This window comes from Sclerotinia sclerotiorum, genomic scaffold, assembly GCF_000146945.2.
Source record: "Sclerotinia sclerotiorum 1980 UF-70 scaffold_2 genomic scaffold, whole genome shotgun sequence".
Taxonomy (NCBI): domain Eukaryota; kingdom Fungi; phylum Ascomycota; class Leotiomycetes; order Helotiales; family Sclerotiniaceae; genus Sclerotinia; species Sclerotinia sclerotiorum.
In genome coordinates, this window is record NW_001820834.1 from 23,198 (window position 1) to 42,715 (window position 19,518).

The 19,518-nt window shown below is 42.8% G+C and overlaps 9 protein-coding genes across 9 annotated transcripts; 6 read left to right on the forward strand and 3 right to left on the reverse strand.

Moving 5' to 3' along the window:
- On the forward strand, positions 1-517 carry SS1G_01087 (predicted protein; the record flags this gene model as incomplete). Its single annotated transcript, XM_001596845.1, has 2 exons — positions 1-300; positions 443-517. 2 exons carry the CDS (start codon positions 1-3, stop codon positions 515-517), a joined length of 375 nt encoding a protein of 124 aa, XP_001596895.1.
- Positions 518-2,348: 1,831 nt separating this feature from the next.
- On the reverse strand, positions 2,349-2,447 carry SS1G_01088 (predicted protein; the record flags this gene model as incomplete). Its single annotated transcript, XM_001596846.1, has 1 exon — positions 2,349-2,447. The coding sequence occupies one exon, from the start codon at positions 2,445-2,447 to the stop codon at positions 2,349-2,351; it is 99 nt and encodes a 32-aa protein (XP_001596896.1).
- A 1,356-nt stretch (positions 2,448-3,803) lies between these two features.
- SS1G_01089 (hypothetical protein) lies at positions 3,804-5,448 on the forward strand (the record flags this gene model as incomplete). Its single annotated transcript, XM_001596847.1, has 2 exons — positions 3,804-4,458; positions 4,535-5,448. 2 exons carry the CDS (start codon positions 3,804-3,806, stop codon positions 5,446-5,448), a joined length of 1,569 nt encoding a protein of 522 aa, XP_001596897.1.
- A 590-nt stretch (positions 5,449-6,038) lies between these two features.
- SS1G_01090 (predicted protein) lies at positions 6,039-6,968 on the reverse strand (the record flags this gene model as incomplete). The annotated part of the gene is made up of 3 exons (XM_001596848.1): positions 6,039-6,131; positions 6,503-6,547; positions 6,936-6,968. The coding sequence occupies 3 exons, from the start codon at positions 6,966-6,968 to the stop codon at positions 6,039-6,041; spliced, it is 171 nt and encodes a 56-aa protein (XP_001596898.1).
- Positions 6,969-7,364: 396 nt separating this feature from the next.
- Positions 7,365-8,529, reverse strand: SS1G_01091 (hypothetical protein; the record flags this gene model as incomplete). Its single annotated transcript, XM_001596849.1, has 5 exons — positions 7,365-7,462; positions 7,512-7,850; positions 7,898-8,120; positions 8,204-8,416; positions 8,476-8,529. The coding sequence occupies 5 exons, from the start codon at positions 8,527-8,529 to the stop codon at positions 7,365-7,367; spliced, it is 927 nt and encodes a 308-aa protein (XP_001596899.1).
- A 975-nt stretch (positions 8,530-9,504) lies between these two features.
- SS1G_01092 (conserved hypothetical protein) lies at positions 9,505-10,128 on the forward strand (the record flags this gene model as incomplete). Its single annotated transcript, XM_001596850.1, has 2 exons — positions 9,505-9,800; positions 9,906-10,128. 2 exons carry the CDS (start codon positions 9,505-9,507, stop codon positions 10,126-10,128), a joined length of 519 nt encoding a protein of 172 aa, XP_001596900.1.
- Positions 10,129-11,052: 924 nt separating this feature from the next.
- SS1G_01093 (hypothetical protein) lies at positions 11,053-11,634 on the forward strand (the record flags this gene model as incomplete). The annotated part of the gene is made up of 3 exons (XM_001596851.1): positions 11,053-11,076; positions 11,141-11,257; positions 11,314-11,634. 3 exons carry the CDS (start codon positions 11,053-11,055, stop codon positions 11,632-11,634), a joined length of 462 nt encoding a protein of 153 aa, XP_001596901.1.
- A 3,238-nt stretch (positions 11,635-14,872) lies between these two features.
- On the forward strand, positions 14,873-17,071 carry SS1G_01094 (hypothetical protein; the record flags this gene model as incomplete). Its single annotated transcript, XM_001596852.1, has 1 exon — positions 14,873-17,071. The coding sequence occupies one exon, from the start codon at positions 14,873-14,875 to the stop codon at positions 17,069-17,071; it is 2,199 nt and encodes a 732-aa protein (XP_001596902.1).
- Positions 17,072-17,981: 910 nt separating this feature from the next.
- Positions 17,982-19,450, forward strand: SS1G_01095 (hypothetical protein; the record flags this gene model as incomplete). The annotated part of the gene is made up of 3 exons (XM_001596853.1): positions 17,982-18,365; positions 18,424-19,302; positions 19,421-19,450. The coding sequence occupies 3 exons, from the start codon at positions 17,982-17,984 to the stop codon at positions 19,448-19,450; spliced, it is 1,293 nt and encodes a 430-aa protein (XP_001596903.1).
- Positions 19,451-19,518: the final 68 nt, after the last annotated feature.

A 19,518-nucleotide genomic window follows, 5' to 3' on the forward strand; every position in this document is an offset into this window, starting at 1 on the left:
ATGCACAAGGCTCTTTCCAAATCCCGAGTCTTCGTCCCAAGCTCACCATCAACATCACGAAGTACCAACAGGATTCATGCACATAAACTCAGCACATTTGATCCACAGAGATATGCTGAATACAAATCAAACACGTCTGCACCACCAAAAGAAAAGCCAGCGAAATCAGAATTGAAAGAAAACCAGAATCACTCCATCGGACTCAACTTTAAGGACCTTGGCGCCACGAGAACGGTCAAATGGATTGTTGTTGTTGCACTTTCAATTGCTGGTACAATAGAGACAGTATTCTGGACTAAGGTACTCATGGCAAAGTTGGGTTGAGGAAAAGAAGAGAGGATGGAGGAAATGGAGGTGGAAGTGGGAGATGAGGAAGAGAACAAAGATCAATGAAATGGTTTCAAGGTTTGTACACTCATAAATACACGAGCAGAGCTGATAGTTTGCTCAAGATGAAGAAGAAGAAGAAGAAGAAGAAGAAGAAGATGATGATGATAATGATGCTATTTCCATGTGATGAACATGCAAAGAGGACTATACACCACTCACTGTATCAAGTATTCATGTATTCATGGGCAGATGGCGGATGAAGTCAATGTCTAATGGGGAAAGCTTCTAGAAAGGTTCCTGTTATGTACTAGGTATGTACTCGAGTCACACAAACCAAACTTTGCTCTCATGAACTGAATTGGGCTTAGGAGCTGAGAAGCCAAGGAACTATGCACAAAAGTTATGCAGGTGCAATTGTGAGAGCTAAGTTTCTTCCCCACACACAAAAAAAAAGTCCCCACTCACCGCTTTCGGCATGGCAAAAAAAGACAAAGAGGAAAATCGAATGGAAAAAAAAAGAAATTTTTAAAACAAGCATAAAGACCCTTAATTCCACTTTGATTGGCCCCCACTTTCTCATCTCCACTTTTTGAGCAATTATTGAATCATTTATGTGTCGGTTTATGAACTTTATGGAGGAGCTAGAAGCTTAACGTTGAAGAGAAGAGGGGTCGATTTTTCTGGCAAGAATTTATTACTTGATCTTGAGTACTCGTAGACAAGATGATAGTTAGACATCTGTCCTTGATGAATATCCAATGGAGTTTGAATGAACCACCTTGATCTCAAATTGATCTTAAACAGGAGTCATACGAAGAGTCATAGAGTACTTTGTGCGTGACTGGCTGTCATTTCATTGGCAAGCAGGAGGAGCTCCTCCGGGTAAGGCAAGTGTGGTAAGTCGAGATTATGAGTAATATCAGCCTCAAAAGATTCCAGAATCAATATCAATATCTTGAGGAATGAACTTCCATAAGGATAAAACACTTATTATTTTGATATGTATATATATATTTCTTGCAGAAATATTTCTATGGCATTCCTTGATAAAAAAAAAACGAACACACTAGACAGGAAATTATCATGTTGTGCAATGCCATGCCATAGAAGATGTCGGCCGGTACAGACGTCTCTGAATACCGAAGTTCCCGTTTGGGACCATCTCGATTCCGGGTCAAAACTAACTAGGTAGGTATCTACCTAATACTCATTGGTTTGTAGGGGCACCTTACCTAGGTATAGTGATCTAATCTTCATATGTCCGGAGCATCCAAACTTGACCATTAAATGTACTGGACTGAGTATGCTGTGTATGATAAGGTATAAAAGGGAAAACGACATTGGCACTGGCCGCCAACACCGCATATCAAATTCAATTCCTCTTTCAATGGCCTTGTTGAAACACATGCATCATATGTTCTGTGTGGTATGGAGAAGAAGATTCCTACCCTCAATCGTAAGTCCTCTGTGAGGATACAAGGTACGAAGTAGATGATTTGATATGCGTTGTTAGTTCTTTTTGTACGGAGCATAATCGTTTCGTATCCACAGTACTCCGTAAAGAAGGACACTGGACTGCTGTACGTAGTACATAATCGCCCCGCAATAGTATCAAAATATCCACTTTCAGGACCTTTATCGACTATTTTAGAATAGATGATTCGATGTCTTTAGCTCCGAGGCTACAGACCAACACCAATGATACCACTTTTTTCATTTTCCTTCCTCATTTCACTCCTGTTTTCACTCCTCTCTTTTCCTTTCTGCTTCCTAGTTCCTATCCCCTGGTAATCTCTAGTCCTACATCTCTCATACCTACCTACTGCCTCCAGGTCTATAACTCCATCTCCCCATATATTGACATTCTTATGACGAATAGCAATCCACCAACTTATGTCACTTCTTTCACTCATCATGCCTCAACCTAGCTCGTGCATCTCTTGACTTGACTCTTCATAGAATAGTATGAAAGTGGATGGATCATGACGAATAAACATGAAGGAATTCGCTTCTTGCTCTTACCTCGTTGCCTCAAGCCAGCTCATTGTATCTTCTTTCGAGATGACTCTTATCAGAATCACTGGATATTGACCAATGGAACCAGTTTCTTTTGCCATGGTTTGACTCATGAATGTCGGTATCTGAGTGACTCCCATAGGAACTATCAAGTATTGAGCAATGAGAATAGATGGTCTCTTACCTCTTGGCTTAGGGGGAGTCAGAGCGGATCTAGGATAAACGAATTCCCATGAAAATTCTTAGGTGTTGAACAATGAAGACAAATTCACTCTCGCCCTCTTGCCTCAAGAGGAGACGGAGCAGATCCAGGAGAAGTCATAAAAGATAAATTACTAGAGATATGAACCAATGAAACTAATTCCTTTTTCAGGTAGAACTAATGTGTTCGTTCCTAAACGGTTTTCCATCCCTCCCTGCTTAGAATGACTCCAACGGAGTACTCTGTCCATTCAATTCATCCAATGAGACTGATAGAAAAGTAACCAAGTCTATATTATTTTTGGGCTGTAGCGGTGAGAAATGAATGTTAAGTAAAAGAATTAGCCAATCATTACCTTCAGCCATTTTTTGGTTGATCGTTTCTTCAACCAATCTCCACAAATTATGGCTGACTGGGATCATGGAGAAGCACGCACAATTTCGTAGTAAAAGCTCCAACCACCAAATTGAAATCCCACCATCCTAGTCTTCATCTGCTTAATATCTACCGCACTAGCACCAATACACACTAGCGCCGAGTCTCAAAAAATGTCCCCTCCAAAAATTAATATATCGTCGATGCTCCTCTTTTTTCCTTTTCCTGTCCTCTCCTCCTCCTTCAACCAAATTCATCAACCCCCAACAGACAACGAAGTCACCCTAAACTTATCCAATTAAAGTATATCTTCATATTTTTATTTTCGTCGAGACAATGCCACAGGCCATCGCTGAGCAGTGAATCCCCACTGCAGCATGCTCAACCGGGCATGTCTGTAGTCCTTTCAGCCAACGAGTAAACTTCCCCAATCTTATACATTCGATCTTGACGACATAATCCAGACTTTCACTGTCTATCAGCCAATCTGATAGATTGATTAGATATCAATTGAGAGTTTGAAAATTATATCACAATTTTTCGATCGAGTTCCCAACCTTGCCATTCTTCCTCAAGGTGAGGAGGCTCTCTTCGAACGAACCAACGAACAAATAAACAAAGATACCAAAATTACTCATACCTGCAATTTGACACAACATCTCCTCGAAGCTTTAAAGTCGACTCAATCACAATTCGAGATCATCTTTTGACACAGTCAATTGATACCAGCACGACATATTTAGTAGAGTTTTCACAGCTATTACTAGACCTTTTACAACTCCACATCTGCAAATTTCCTCTCACCGCCGATACTTTAGGTCAAACGCAATTAACCCCACAACAAATATTTCTTGCAGATCATATTAAAACACAAACCACAATGTCTCGAAACACACAACGGGAGTCTTTCAAGACTCCTAGATCCAAAAAGTCAAAGAAGCCCAAGAAAATCACCGATTACTCTTCCGACTCTTCATATGCTGGCGTGGATCTCATCAGTGATTCCGAGGACAATGATTCAGATGACGAGCCCGATGCATTCGGGCGGGCCGGGGGGTCAAGGATCGAGCAGTATGAAGAAGCTGCTATGTTAGAAGAAGACGACGATTTAGAGACTATCGAAGAAGATACCGATGCACAAGACACACCTCGGGCAACTAATAACGATGAAGAATGGGGAGGATTTGAGGATTCCTCGGAAGAATTACTCGAGAGTCCTGGATTTTTTGAAGATAATCTGCTCGGCATCCAGGGTGCCAAAAAGCGAGTTACATTCGCCGACGAAGATTCAGACAGCAGCATCTCTGACGATGAGTCTGTCAACTGGCATCCCGACCTATTCGAAACGAACACTTCGGCTCAAGGTCCCTTTTTAAGTGCAGATGCGCTCCCCCTTCATCTTGCCAGAGGCTTGGATGATAACACATATAATGATGATCCTGATTCTGACACGGAACAATGGGGAAATGGGAACAACGATTCTGATGACTCCGAAGGGAGTGATAGTGATGATTCCGTTGCATCTGGATACCAATGTAAGTGGAGTGAAACTGAGCTTGCAATTGTCGAGCCCAGATGTTGTGCCGTATACTAATAGCAATGTTTCTGCAGCTGACCTTGGTGATGATTTTGGTGGAGACACAACTGATGATGAAGATTGGAGAGAGAACCGTCCAGACGCCGACGACCCCGTTCCTAGAGGCGAATCACCAGCCCCTCCACCATGCCTTGGTTTCCGAATCCAAAGGAAGAAAGGCCAGCCTGATGTCATTACTTGGTATCATAACACTGACGTACCATTTGTTATATTGGACGAGCAAGGAAAAGACCTTTTGATGTACTGTTCCGACCCCACCAGACTACAGGATAAAAGCTCACCTTCACCCATTAGAAACGGCAGCATGGAACAGTACAACCCAGTCCTTAGCAATCAAGCGAACATTATGATGAGTGCAGTGTCAGATGGAGCATCAGAATTTGGATCCTACCACACTGGCAACCCAGAAGCCTTCTTCGAAAACCCTCTTTCCGTGGATGATAACGTCGCACGCCCGACAAGTAGTTCATCCAATGATGAAAGCGAAGACCAAAGTGAACCTCTCCAGTGGGGCGACTTGCTTCACATGGATGAGGCAATGACAGATGACGAGGATGGACGTAATGACGGTCCAGTCGAAGCGCCATCATCTACCCCTGCTCGACCAACCACTTCCGACGGACTTCATCCCCTTTTAGTACATCTCGACAAAGGTACTAATGTTGGTGCCTTTCGCCTCAATCGACAAAACGAAAACCTCATCAACAGCAATACTATCTCTAAGGATGCACTTGCATTTGGGACCTCCACAATTAAAGGTGTCAAAAATGGACATCTCGATTCTCTCACAAGTTCTCTAACCCCACGACGAAAACCCAAAGCTCTCATGCCCTCAAGTCCCGCTGGTGACGTCGCTAAGCGAAAGCGGAAATCAAATGGTGCATTACAGGGACGTCAACCCCACAAGAGAAGTCGCAGCAAAGCGTAAATCTTATCGATGCATGTTCCGCTACCAATATTGAGCTCACGCTTGCTCGATTATCATTCCATTGGCAATGATTCATTACGACTGATGGACGGCATGACACCTTTCGACTGTCATCCCTGGCCTCAGATTTCTCTTCGTGTCTGATTTTTCTTCTGCACATTGTATATCTAATAACGGATGAGCGGGCGTTAGACAAAAGCATTGGTCACCATACACAAAAGTTCATAGACTTCGGTCATGCTATTAGGCACATATACTGTCTGTTGGAGCAGGGTATATGACAAAAAGTTCTTGTCCAGTTTTCTTTTCGTTTCCTTTTCTTTTGCTTTTATTTTCTTCTCGAAACCTGCACCTCTCGAACCTACAGAGCTTTTTCTTGAATGGTAGCCGAGTCGCACAATTTCCTACCTGAAGGACATTTTCACCTGCAGAGGAAACTCTATGTGGTGTAATTTATGTTTGGGCTGTATATTTGGAGAACATCCAAAATTACACCTTTTGGAATTGTGCTGTTGCTGTTCGCAATGGCTTACACAATTTGGGATGGAAGAACTTCTCGAATGTGGTCTGCTTGGAGCCGAGTTTTGTATTCAATCAACCAACTTTTGCTTCTTTAGCAATGTGTCTAGTATAGACCACCAGCTGAGACTACCAGCGGAAGGCGTTGCATTTTCATTGACAGACTATCACACTTAGCAATTCAAAAACAAGTTAAATTTTTTACATGATTATTTTAATGCTGAAGAATGAGGCGGTGGCCGTTGATGCATGCATGTGGACATATCTTAAGTGATAGCAGAAACATTATGATGAAAACCTCCAAAGTTCATTTCGATATAATGAATACCACACATTGACCAGAACGAAGGTCCGTTATCATTGCCCCACGCCGTCTTTAACAGGGAGCTATAAACTTCCCATTCTCATCTCGCCCTTTAAGAAGTTTCTAAAATTCCAAGAAAAGAACAGAACAGAACAGAAAAACACAGTGTGTATGCATCACTACCATCACCTTACCCTTCGTTACCCACCTACCAGCCCCCTTCAAACAAACCATGCCATTATTTCGTGACTTGAATTGATTATAACCAAGGGCTAGCTAAGTATTATACACAAAGTTCAAACGAACAAATTCAAGGGACATATCCCACAAAGTCCACACGTCATAATCCATTCTCAACCTCGCTTTTCCGGCGACAGAAATCCGTCTTCGTATAAAACCCCCAACCACTTGTCTGCTCAACTCCTCCACTCAGATCTAGATGCATCGTCGATATCTGAACAGATGATGGACTACCTAGCTACCTAGAATGAGACCCGAATAATACCTAGCTAAATATATCGAACCGTTTCTGGATTGTGGGTAGTTGTTGATACTAACTAACATCTTGCCAAGTCAGAGTACTATCATACATTGGAACTCAAGCACGTGTGGTGCAAAGTGGCAGCGCTTCCAATATTTCACGTGAGCGAACTTGATTACTTACCACTTCACGAAATCTTTTCGCCAAGCTATCCATCATTGTCTCTCGTAACTTGAACCTCATCAACTCAATCACATTTCGGAACATTAAATTCAAATGGCAGATACAGCGGATAGATAGAATCGAAAGTGAGGAAGGAATTAGTGTAGGTACTAGGTAAAGCTAAAGAAAAGCAATCGGATCTGGATAGTTACAGAGGGAACCCAAAGAACTTCTTTCATACTACCACCATAAACAGAAAAGCAAAGAAAAGAAAAATAAAAATACCGAGCGGAACGGAACAAAAGTCAAACAGCATGATACCTCGGCCACGCGTCACGGTTGCTTTCCATCAACATTTTGATTCTTCGCAACCTTTCCACGCATGACTCGTCGACCTCAATAATTGTGCTTAGACTTCTCTTGAATCTTTCAGAAATACGGTATGACCTTCTACTGAGGCAATCTCTGATAACCTGTGCTCCTGTCGTCGCTTTGTTTCTTAGTCATGGACTCGCGAACACCTGTGAGGGAATATACGAAGACGAAGACTGAATCTGTTAGCAAGACCATATCTGCATGAAGGGAGAAGTAACTTACAGAGTTCACCGAGGACAACTAAAGCAGCAACAGATGCCCAGTAATACTCCCATCCTAACTTCTCATGATCAAGGAAAAAGTATGTGTATTTTCCGACATAGGAGTTGCCGACAGCTGCCCAGCCAACATATGCAAGAAGAAGTACAGCGATGGCAGTAACATGGTTCCAAACAGGCTTGAACATATTTAGTAGAATAAGAGAGATAGAGTCAGAAAAACCTACGTCAGATCTCTTTATGCTGCTGAGGATGAAGAGCTCGATCAAAGCAGCAACGGAATTAAGACCGTGCTTGCTGAAGATGAAGTAAGTCGTGAGCTTATCATTAAAGATTGTGTCTCCTGGATCCTCGTTAGTATTGATTACAGTATCGTCAAAGGATTCTTACCTGGAATTTCTGTCTGGCTTCGAGGGACGACAACTGCCCAGTGGATGAAGGTAACGACGTGAGGGAAAGCAAGGATAACCCAATAAAAGACACTAAATAGGTACTTCCCGTTGGTGTTGGTGTTTTTACGAGATGGTGAGAGAAATTTTCGCATGTAGCCAGAGAGCGATGAAGAATTATTGTCATTGTTGTGTGGGTAGTAAAGGTGCATGAAGGTCCAAATCTGCCGACAGGTAAAGATTAGCACCAGATATTGAAACTGAGTAATGGTACGTGTAGTTTGAGGAATCGAAGACATATACTTACAAAGGCAACCCAGGCGTATAGAGTTTGAAAGCCATACACGATATTTGAAAGTTTATAAACAACCAACCAGCCATTTTTGAGGATTTCAAGCTCGTAATGAAGGATGACAAGCGAAGAGATCAGAAAGTAGGCTGCGAGGGCTCCTCTGAGATAGACAAGGCATTTCTGAGAAATGTTAATCCATGGAGAGTGACAAGCACGGAGGAAGATAGGCTGCAATTTGATTAGCATTATTCATCAACTGCGAATGAAAATGTTAAGATGGAACTTACGTGATCATTCTTCTTACTACTTCCATTTGGAAGGAGAGCGGTAGATGAAGACATCGAAGGATACGATTCCGAATAGATAGATGAAGCTTACTAGGTATAGAATGAAAGACGAAACTGACCAAAACGAGATTTGGATGAATGAATCGAGTAAATAAAACGACCGAGAAACACGATGCTTTGCAATGAAGTTGTGTCGTGGTGTAAGATGGAGAGAAAGGAAACAGATGGAGAGAAGAAATAAACATGCCATGAAAAAAGCTAGCATACAAATGGATCAAGACAGGAAGGAGAAGATGAGGACTTGCAATCCTTCTTGTCAACAACACTGATGGCAGGAGCGAATGGATACAACGGCAACAAAGGGAAAGCACAGTCCTGTCAAGGTGCGGGAACGGGATGCCTAGAGATCTTGAACATAACTCGGATTTCTGGCTGATGTATCAGAAAGGAGGAAGCTCGTAGTATATCCCTTACTCAGCTATCCGGGAAGGAACTAGAACCCATGGCCATTGTCCAGAGGAAACTCAAGAACTGCAAATGCAACTTTGAGGTTTGATGTATATGGAACCAATTTGAGTTTCATGGAAAGGCCAATGACCACTAGAGATTGAAGACCTACTGCTGCAAATACATACTACCTAGGTATATAACATTCATGAGATATCATTATATATGTGAAAAGGTTGGTTATCATCCCCTCCTCAAATCGATATCTTTGATTCCTTGAGCATCTCATTGTCTGATTACATAAGTGAGGATGTTGAAGTCTAAGACTGCACAATGCACGGACCATAAGTTTATGCATAAGTCAGGCACAAGTCAAGCATAACTAATCCTTACCTACAGAAGGTGTCCTTATTTCCTCATTTCCTCATTTACGACTTGTAAGAAATGTGCCTGTACCTTTGATCGCAATCATCACCAAAGGCGATTCGCCCATTCTTTGACTGGTCTTAAGACAATCGCTTCGCAGATTTTAACATCTTCCACCTCTACCCTACCAACGCAACGAATTGTGCACCATCGACCATGCTTTCCTTTCTCCAGAACCCCCGCCAAGCAGCGGCTCAAGTGTTGAACTTCGCCCTCATTCTTTCTACTGCCTTTATGATGTGGAAAGGTCTCTCAGTCGCTTCGGATTCTCCTTCGCCAATTGTTGTCGTTTTATCCGGATCCATGGAACCTGCGTTCCAGCGTGGAGATCTTTTGTTTCTATGGAACAGGAATTTGTTGGAAGAGACAAAGGTTGGAGAAATTGTGGTCTACAATGTCAAGGGGAAGGATATACCTATTGTGCATCGGTTGGTTAGAAAGTTTGGAGCAGGGTGAGTCTCTACTTTACGGGTTGCGGAGAACGGCGGAGATGTGCTTGGAATACTGAATTTCGTGGAATCTAACAATACATTTTATACTAATACCCGGGACTGCAGACCCAAAGCAAAATTATTGACAAAGGGAGACAACAATGTGGCAGACGATACGGAGCTATATGCACGAGGACAGGATTACATTGAGAGGGAAGATATCATCGGAAGTGTTGTGGGATACATACCATTTGTGGGATATGTTACCATTCTACTCAGTGAGCATCCATGGCTTAAGACTGTTATGCTGGGAATGATGGGTTTAGTCGTTGTTTTGCAGAGGGAATAACCAGGGCAATAGCCGAACTGAGAACAGCGTTAAAAGAAAGAAAATACCCCAACTTTACATGATCTGAAGGAAGGACAATATACATGTGAGGATAGTTTCACGTCAATGTGAAGACAACAGGAAATGAAGCCGACTTTGATATTATTTTCGGGCCTGAAGTGTTGGAACTTTCAACCCAGGCAGACTTTGGAGTTCTGGTGTCTACTAATCTTTAAGTAATAGGTAGGACGAAGGGGAGACTAAGACAAAGATCGAGGGACTTGGAAAGAAGACTTGATGAAAGGCCGTTCATAGATGCAGAAACTATCATTCATCTCCAGTATTTACCTTCTACCAAGGTTTGTACAATACACCTTAAATAGCAGTATTCGGGTAGAGGACATTAAAATAATTCCAACATGGTATTCATTCACTCACTCGTACCTACTTGGTAAATCCAGGTAGCCAGCCTTCTTTACCTGACACAAATGTTCAGCCTTGCCATTTGCTGCCTCGGAAGGACAGGGATAGAAAAGACCGTCTATCTAGGTACCTATCTATCCACAAGCTCTGACGTGAACCTTCCACTTGAGTGAAATTCGGTTGCTTTACTTTCCATCCTATAAGGTAAGTACTAGCTTTCCAATAGCTTTCTATAAAATACTCTCACATAATTTCAAACTCTCACACTCAAAACAGATTTAAAATAACCTTACAAAAAGAAGTATTCTTTGAATTTCCGAATAAGTTTCATAGATTGAAGTTTGACCATACATCTATTTTATAAGTAAGAGATCTCACCCACCCAACTCGTTCTGATTCTAACAGCAGGTCAACAGTCAGTCACATCATCTTCAATTTTGCACATTTCACCCCTCATCCAACACCCATACCTACCCCGCCACTCTCTGTAGCTACCTTGAAAGTTATCCACCAACAGTCAAAATGGCAGCACGCCGTATCGCCAAGGTTTGCAACCATGATTCCCGAGCCTGAGCACAAGTAGAGCATGGTCTGACTGGAGATGTATTAGGAGTTAAAGGTAGTGACGGAAAATCCCATCCCAGGCATCAGCACATCCTTAATGAAGGAGGATGATTTACATCAATGGAAAGTCGAGATGGAAGGCCCTGCAAACACACCATATGCCGTACGACTCTTTCCTACTTGAACGTCCCCTCCTTCTCACTAACGCTTGCACATCAGGGCGGCTTATTTATCCTCAACGTCGTCCTCCCCAAAGACTATCCTTTCAAACCACCCGTCGTCAATTTCGTAACTCGCATCTACCATCCTAACGTTACCTACGATGAGAAAGGATCAATTTGCGTGGATGAGTTGAAGCAAGACAAGTGGAAGCCTAGTGGAAAGATTACGGCTATTCTGGGAGCCATTAGGAACCTTTTGATCCAGCCAAATCCGGACGATCCATTAGAAAATGCGATTGCGGAAAAATTGAAGACGGATCCAGAGGGCTTTGCGAAAGAGGCAACAGAAAATACGAAGAAGTATGCTATGAAGAAATGAATGGTGTAAACTACGAGAAGCATGTGGAAGTTGATGGAGGGAAGGTTGGACATTGTACGATCCGGGCAACGAGAACGATGTGATATGAAGTCATCGACAGATGACGATGATTGACAGCACTTTCAGCAGCGAAATGAATGGCATTGGCGTTTAGGGTGCATAGAAGAAATTACTATTACGTTATCAGAGATCAGACAGCAAAAAAATCAGGAATAAATATGCATTTGCTTTTCCGGGAAAGACGGTTGCATGATCTGGACGTGGGTGATTTGAAATATCTGTATGGATCACCTGGATGGATCACCTCTGAACTTTGATGAAAGGCCGATTTGTAAATTGACAAGTCAGACTATTTCCAAGCTCTTTGCTTCTTCGTTTTGTTGTTTTTTTTATTCATCACAATGGTTCACTCCACCTCTTTTCGGGATAATATCACGAATTGACCGATGCGCAAAGAAATAAACGCTCATGCCTCCTTGCTCCTCTAGCATCAAGACGGCGTGCAAAAGGGAGAGAACTAGAGGGGAAAAGTGACGCGAGGGTTAAGCCTTATGCCAAAGAGAGAGGGAAGTAAACAATAGAAAGGCGTCTATGAAGTCAGAAGGTTTTAGAAGAGTTTCCATGTTCGAGAGGGTATTTTATCAGTTATCATAAAATATAGCGGTAGCAAGATTGATGATGTTGGTATGAGCTTCAAGGTTTCGGTTCAACGTTTGTAAGAGATTAATTGGGATAGGAAATGGAATAGGGAATGGAATAGGAAATAGGATCAGGTTCCAACGTTGATCCGAAACCTTTCCTTATTAATTTACTGGGCTGACCTGGGCTTACCATAATCATGACATGCATACCTAGGTATGTTTACCTGGGTAGGTATTCACCCCATTGATCTCGCTTCCCTCTCGTTTTCTGTCTTTCTGTCTTTCCGTCCTCCCCCTCCCTGTCTCCTGAGTCTTCTCCCTTTCTGCTCGGCTTCCAAGTTCTATTAAACCTTCCCTTCCCTTCCCAAACTCTCAGACATGCGAGATTTCTTGGCTAGAGAATCTAAGCAGGGTTGTTGATGCAGAGGAACATCAAAATAAGATTTGATGACAATTTACTTTTCTTTTTTGTAATGAACTAACGGGCGGCTGGTTAGCAATTAGCTATTTCATGGGTAGCCTTAGATACACATTATAAATTATAAGAGAATTGAAGGAGAAAACTTTCTATATAATAATATAATAAATATCGGTTGGCTCTCGATTCATCACCGATAACTACGGAGTATATTCCGGATGGGAAAGGAAGATCCCTATCAGATCCCGGAGCACAATTCCAAGCAGGATAGAGTAGAAAGCATGATGAGCGTGAAGAGTATAACCATGATGGGATTTCAGCCAGTGCTCATTTAAAGATATGGGAAATATATGGAACATGTCAATCAAATTTGCACCATGATAGATTTATATTACTTGACAATATGAACCTTCCATTGTCTACGGGGTAAGGTCATGTTGATTCTTTTTGCCTTGTTTATATATTTATTATTATTATGATTATGGTTATTGCTTTGACCATCTCACGAAACAAATGAATTGAATGAAATATCCGAAACCTTTTCTTTACTTTACTTTACTTTACTTTACTTTACTTTGATTGATTATTCATTCATATTCATATTCATATTCATATTCATATTCATATTCATATTCATATTCATATTCATATTCATATTCATATTCATATTCATTCGTTGATTGATTTTACTCTAGCTAATTCATCAATCGGTTTATTCATCCACTCGTTCATTCTCAACATCAACCTCTTATTACTTTCTCTCATCAATGAGCGATTCATACACATTCATTACTAAAATTCGCCTTGATTCCAATTCAAGGGTGGATCATAAACTAAACGCTATACTATCGATCTTTACTACACCATCCCACACCATCCCATTATTTACTTTCTTAAAGCGCCTTTTCCCTCAAAATACAATACAAGAAAGATACAAGCAAGTTTTAGTTATCGGTGCTGCTACCAAAATACACCTGATACCTACTTGATACTTGATCTTTGATCTCTGATACTGGATATTTGATACTTCTTGACCCTTCCGCAACTCAAACTTCATTCACAGCTTCATAAATTCACAACTCCACCCACTAATTAATTAACTCAGCGCTGGTTGATCCCTATTAAATCCACTTTTTACGCATAATTCCTTCTATTCGTGTCACTCTCTCACTCTTACTCTTACTCTCACTCTTTCTTACTCTTTTCTTACTCTTACCCTGACTCTTATTTCTCACTCTCACTCTCATACCTCACTCGTTACCTGGGATCCAATCCGGAATTTGAAACATTGGAGACACAAAGTGAATTAGGAGTACAAGATATTGGGACATTTGGAACATTTGGAACAACACTGGGGAATTGTACTTTGATTTGGAAATTGGTGAAGATAGTTCACTAGCACCTACCCTAATCCCTCGAGACTCGAACTTCGCCGAATGCCCGCTCCGACCATTCCTACTTACTATTCCACAACATAATTGTACCACCAGCGAAACCAGCCTCTTTCCTCCATAGAAAGAGAGAAGGAAGGAAAGAAAAGTAACCCCGGACGGAAAAGAATCTCGGATTTGATGTTGACGGAATCAATTACGACAGGGTCCCTCCAGATAAGATCCGGGTCATAGACCTGGAGAGAGGTGGAATTGATTTGCTGCTTGCTTTACATGCGGAGGGCTTGAAAGTTTAGATGGAATATCTTCCATAAAAGCCGTTTACTCGTTTGGCCATGACAATGAATATGGGAAATGGTTATTATGGCGTTGAAGCGTCTGCTCCCATTTCCAACAACATGGGTAACAGGAGTCCGCATATGCAGATCAGACAGCAGCGAAGTCAGAAGTTCAACCTATATCCAACAAGGCCCCGGACTTCTTCTAAAGCTTCCGAGCTATCTGTGAATACTGCTAGGTCGGGAAATGGTTCATTTCCATTCCCACCCAAATCACCCACACCATCCTTTCGCGAGCATTATTTGCCCGTTCATCCCCTCGCTCAAAATCCTCCTATCCCATATCAAAGACCCTCTACATCGCATCACCCAGCACCCAACGAACCCTCCCGATCCTTCACTGCCCCGACACAACACCATCTTCGACGAAAACCTTCAGAGGCTTCACGGCTGAGACAGCTTAGTAATGTGCGATCGCATTCTTCCACTGGCAGACGAACGCCTGAAAAGATGGTAGATAATTTCTCGAGGCCGCGACAAGCAAGTCTGCGGAGGCGGAACGAATCGCCCAGTCCTCTGATACATGCCTCACGGTTTGGTGCAGAACCGCAAGAAGAACAAACATTTAATAATGGGTCAATCTTCAGTACAAGAGATCGTGGTCTTTCATCCGCCTCCTCACAATCGGGTCAACAATTCCCTACACCTGCACCTACACCTGCACCTACACCTGCACCTACACCTACACTCCGCCCGTCTGCATCGATCCCGGATTACCATACTGCGGATTTAAATAATGCGAGACAGCGCAATATTCCACAGGCGAATTTCAGGCCTAGGACAGGAATCAACAGACCCGATAGCAATAACTCTTCCATATATCGACGTGAACCCCCAATTCGCCCACCAAACTTTGACGACGAGGAAGTCAGGGCAAGCTTCAGATCTGCTCTAACTACGAACTCGAGCTACTTTGGAACAAGTGGAACGGAAAGGAGCAGCGTGTTGACGAAAAGCAGTTCACATACTTCTTTCTTTGGGGGAAAAGACGAAGGAATGAGTGTGGATGATGCAATTGGCATGTACGAAGGTGGATTTATGGATTCAGGAGTTGAAGATAATGATTTAGAGGACAAGCTCTTTGAGGCCGGTGCGGACATCAGGCCGAGGTCTGTATATCGAGGCGAGGCGTTTGATGAGGATGACGAGGATGACGAGTTTCGACCAATGACACCGAGCTCGGAAAGGAGACAATCGAAGATTGAAGAGGCAATGGATGATTCTTTTGCGCCACCTCCTGCTCTGGATTCGTCGCAATTTTCGATTCGAGGTTCTACTCAAATGTTTCATGTCAAAGCATTTGAAGTAGAAAGTGCAGCAGGCATTTCAAATTTTGCCCCGGAGGACTTTCCAGAATCGAAAGAGCTTGATGGTGCGGGGGCATCTCTTGAGGGTGAAAATGGGTTTTCCGAACCGCATTCAGCGGTGCCGCCCCCAGCACCGGTCAATCCGCCAGATCCAGCTAGAGATCGGTATGGGTTCAAGAAAAAGACACAATACGTGTCGTTGGAGGAATATGAGGCTTGGAGTGGCCCTTATAATGAATATGTTGAGAGAAGGCGAAAGAAGTGGGTGTCATTGATGAAGGATCATAGTTTGATCACCGATAAGCCAATTCGATTTCCACCAAAATCAAATAAAGTCAAGCGTTTCGTCCGCAAGGGAATCCCGCCTGATTGGCGGGGAGAAGCATGGTTTTGGTACGCAGGTGGTCCAGCTATGGTGAGCAAACACTATGGTGTGTATGACAGCCTCGTGAAGCAAGCCGCCGCTGGCGGGGTTAACGAGACGGACGACGAAATTATTGAGCGGGATCTCAATCGCACGTTCCCGGATAATATCAAATTTAAACCGGATCCTCCTCCTGCTTCCGAGAAGCGAAACAGCCAACCTAGCATAAAGGAACCGGAGACCCCAATGTTGAAATCGTTGCGGAGGGTATTGCAAGCTTTTAGTATTTATAATCCAAGGATAGGGTATTGTCAGAGTTTAAACTTTTTGGCGGGTTTGTTGTTACTATTTATGGATGAAGAGAAGAGTTTTTGGATGTTGAATATCATCACAAGGGTTTATTTACCAGGAACCCACGAGGTTAATCTGGAAGGCGCAAATGTGGATTTAGGAGTACTAATGACTAGCATTAAGGAATCGATGCCTGCGATATGGGCTAAGATTGGAGGAGAACTCGATGGCACGGCTGGAGACGGGAGGCTTTCCATGCGTCTTCCACCAATCACGTTGTGTACCACAGCTTGGTTCATGTCATGCTTTATTGGCACCCTTCCAATTGAGACTACACTACGCGTTTGGGACAGCTTTTTCTTCGAAGGATCGAAGACTCTTTTCCGCATCGCTCTAGCGATCTTCAAAGTAGGGGAACAGGAAATCAGGGCCGTTTCAGATCCCATGGAAATCTTCCAAGTTGTTCAAACCATTCCTCGGAGACTTGTTGATGCCAATGGACTTATGGATGCATGCTTCCGGCGAAGAAATGGTTTCGGGCATATTAGCCAGGAAACTATCGAGCAACGCAGAGCAGATCGCAGGAAAGGGTACGCGGAAGAAAGAGCCATTGCGAATGGGGAGATCCCGCCCAAGAGAGGGGGAACATTCTTTTCAAAGAAAAAAATTAGGAGTGCGGAGACTTAAAAGACGTTATTTACCGGCGTGTGACCTAGGGAGTAATTGGGGATGTATACCTAGCATATGGTGTTTGGGATTGTGAGTTTGTCTGGCGGCAACGGTGTGAATGGCGTTTTTTTTTTGTTTTTTTTTTTTCATTTGTGTGGGAAAAAGAGAATTTGGAATTTGGACCCTTCCTTCTTTGCTAAGTTTGCTTTTTATCACGATGATCATGAGGCAGCATTTATATGGGGGCATATACAAATAAGGAGGGACTTTAGAGAGATTTTCTTGCGTTGGTACTGTACATTAAATTTGAACTTCTTAACGGGAAAGCAGGGGCTGGTTGAACTGGGCTGTGTTGCACAATGGAGGGAAGATTTGAACATAGGGATAAGATTAGGATTAGTGTAGGCAAAATAAGATAAGTGTTGATCGGAGGTCTCTTTTGGGGATGGTTGAATATCTAGTAGTGATTGTGTTTTTGAATTGTCCCCTTTCAACAGCTCCTAAAACATTTAATCAATCATCTGAATGACGCTCCGCTGGCCCTCTGGGAGCCACTGCCGTGGAGGCAGAACATTAGACACTTTGTGATAAAAATACAGTATTCGATTATTAGACACAGTCATTCGTTAGTCTTCCACCAAAACGCAAGCTTTACCAAGGACTATATTTATTAGTTGTCATAATTTGAATGAGTATAATTATCTCGTCTAATTATAGTAACCTTATATACACTTACCTCTATTGTCAGGGGTAACGTAAAGTCGGAAATTTCACATGCTTATATTGTGTTCGGTTACCCAGACAACAATTTACCCCAGACCCAGACTTTCATTTCCTTGCTGCACGTCAATAAACCTTCCGCGACTTTTAAATCTCCTTTCATGATCAGCGAGTGTCTAGAAACAACACTTTTCTACATTCGCCCATCATGGAACCGCCGACGATGACAAACTCAAAATCTGCACTCTTTGAAGTGTATTTACGATTAAGACCTCCTCCAATATCAACTCAACATTTATACCCCGCCATACCAATACCAGACCGCTTTCTTACTGTTGAGGAACCCACCGAGGAACAACTTCAAGATGGAACTGCATCTCCGACCCACATTACCTTAAATCCACCAAATGACAACAGACGCAGGGCAGTGGAGAAATTTGCTTTCACTCGGGTCTTTGAAGAAGAGAGTTCGCAGTTGGATTTATTTCATGGTACAGGTGTGCTTCCTTTGGTTGAAGGGGTGCTGGCCCAAAATGGTGGAGGTGGCAGAGATGGTTTGCTTGCTACATTGGGAGTCACTGGCTCTGGAAAGGTTTATATTGTGGTTTTTTGATTTGCAGATTTAACGGGTACTAATATTTCTTTCGCAGAGTCATACAATTCTTGGATCTCGACATCAACGCGGCCTTACACAACTTGCCCTCGATTTACTCTTTCGTTCCATTGACAACAATATCCTCGATGTCAATTCACACCCTGAACTACATGGCTCCATTGCATCATCGGATCCGTCAGAAGCTCAGGTCATGTCTGCGCAAATGTTCCTAGATACATTTTACTTCGATCCAGCCAGCTCAAGAGCTCCAACACCTCAGGTGGTACGAGTGCCTATTCCCTATCACCCAAGCCCAACCAAATTATATCCATATTTGCCGCCGTTTCAGGCAACAGGAAGTCCTAAAAGCATCAGGATCGTGGTTCACCAGGATAATGATAGTAAACCACCAGGATGTGCGCCAGTGCCAACTCCAGGAGAATCGACAGTATCGATGACTTCCTTTATCCCTTCATTCATGCAAGCTACTGCAACAGCAGCCAGGAAGATGATTAGTACTAAAACTCCTCAAAAGGGCGATTCTTACCAACCTACTCCGAGACGAACCATACCTACGAGACCATCAGCTTTGCCAAGTAGTCCGGATATTACGGATATCACCGTTGACATAGATCACCATGCGGAATATGCGATTCTGATTTCGATGTATGAGGTTTATAACGATAGGATATTCGATCTTTTGACGCCGGCGGTACTAAACAAATCTACAAAAGAATCTAGGAGAAGACCATTGCTATTTAAATCTACAGAACAATCACCCGACCGGAAGGTCGTCGCCGGGTTAAGGAAGATTATATGTGGTAGCATAAAAGATGCACTCATGGTCTTAGAAGCTGGTCTGAATGAAAGAAGAGTCGCGGGTACCAATTCTAATAGCACATCGTCTAGGTCGCATGGATTTTTCTGCGTGGAGGTAAAGAAAAGGAGAAGATCAAGAATACCAGGTGCTTGGGGAGGAAGTTCGCTTACCGTTGTAGATTTGGCTGGAAGTGAGAGGGCCAGAGATGCTAAAACTGCCGGTGCTACATTAGCGGAGGCCGGAAAAATTAATGAGAGTTTGATGTATCTAGGACAGTGCTTGCAGATGCAGTCAGACTTTGAGAATAACACAAAAGTACGTTTTGCTCTT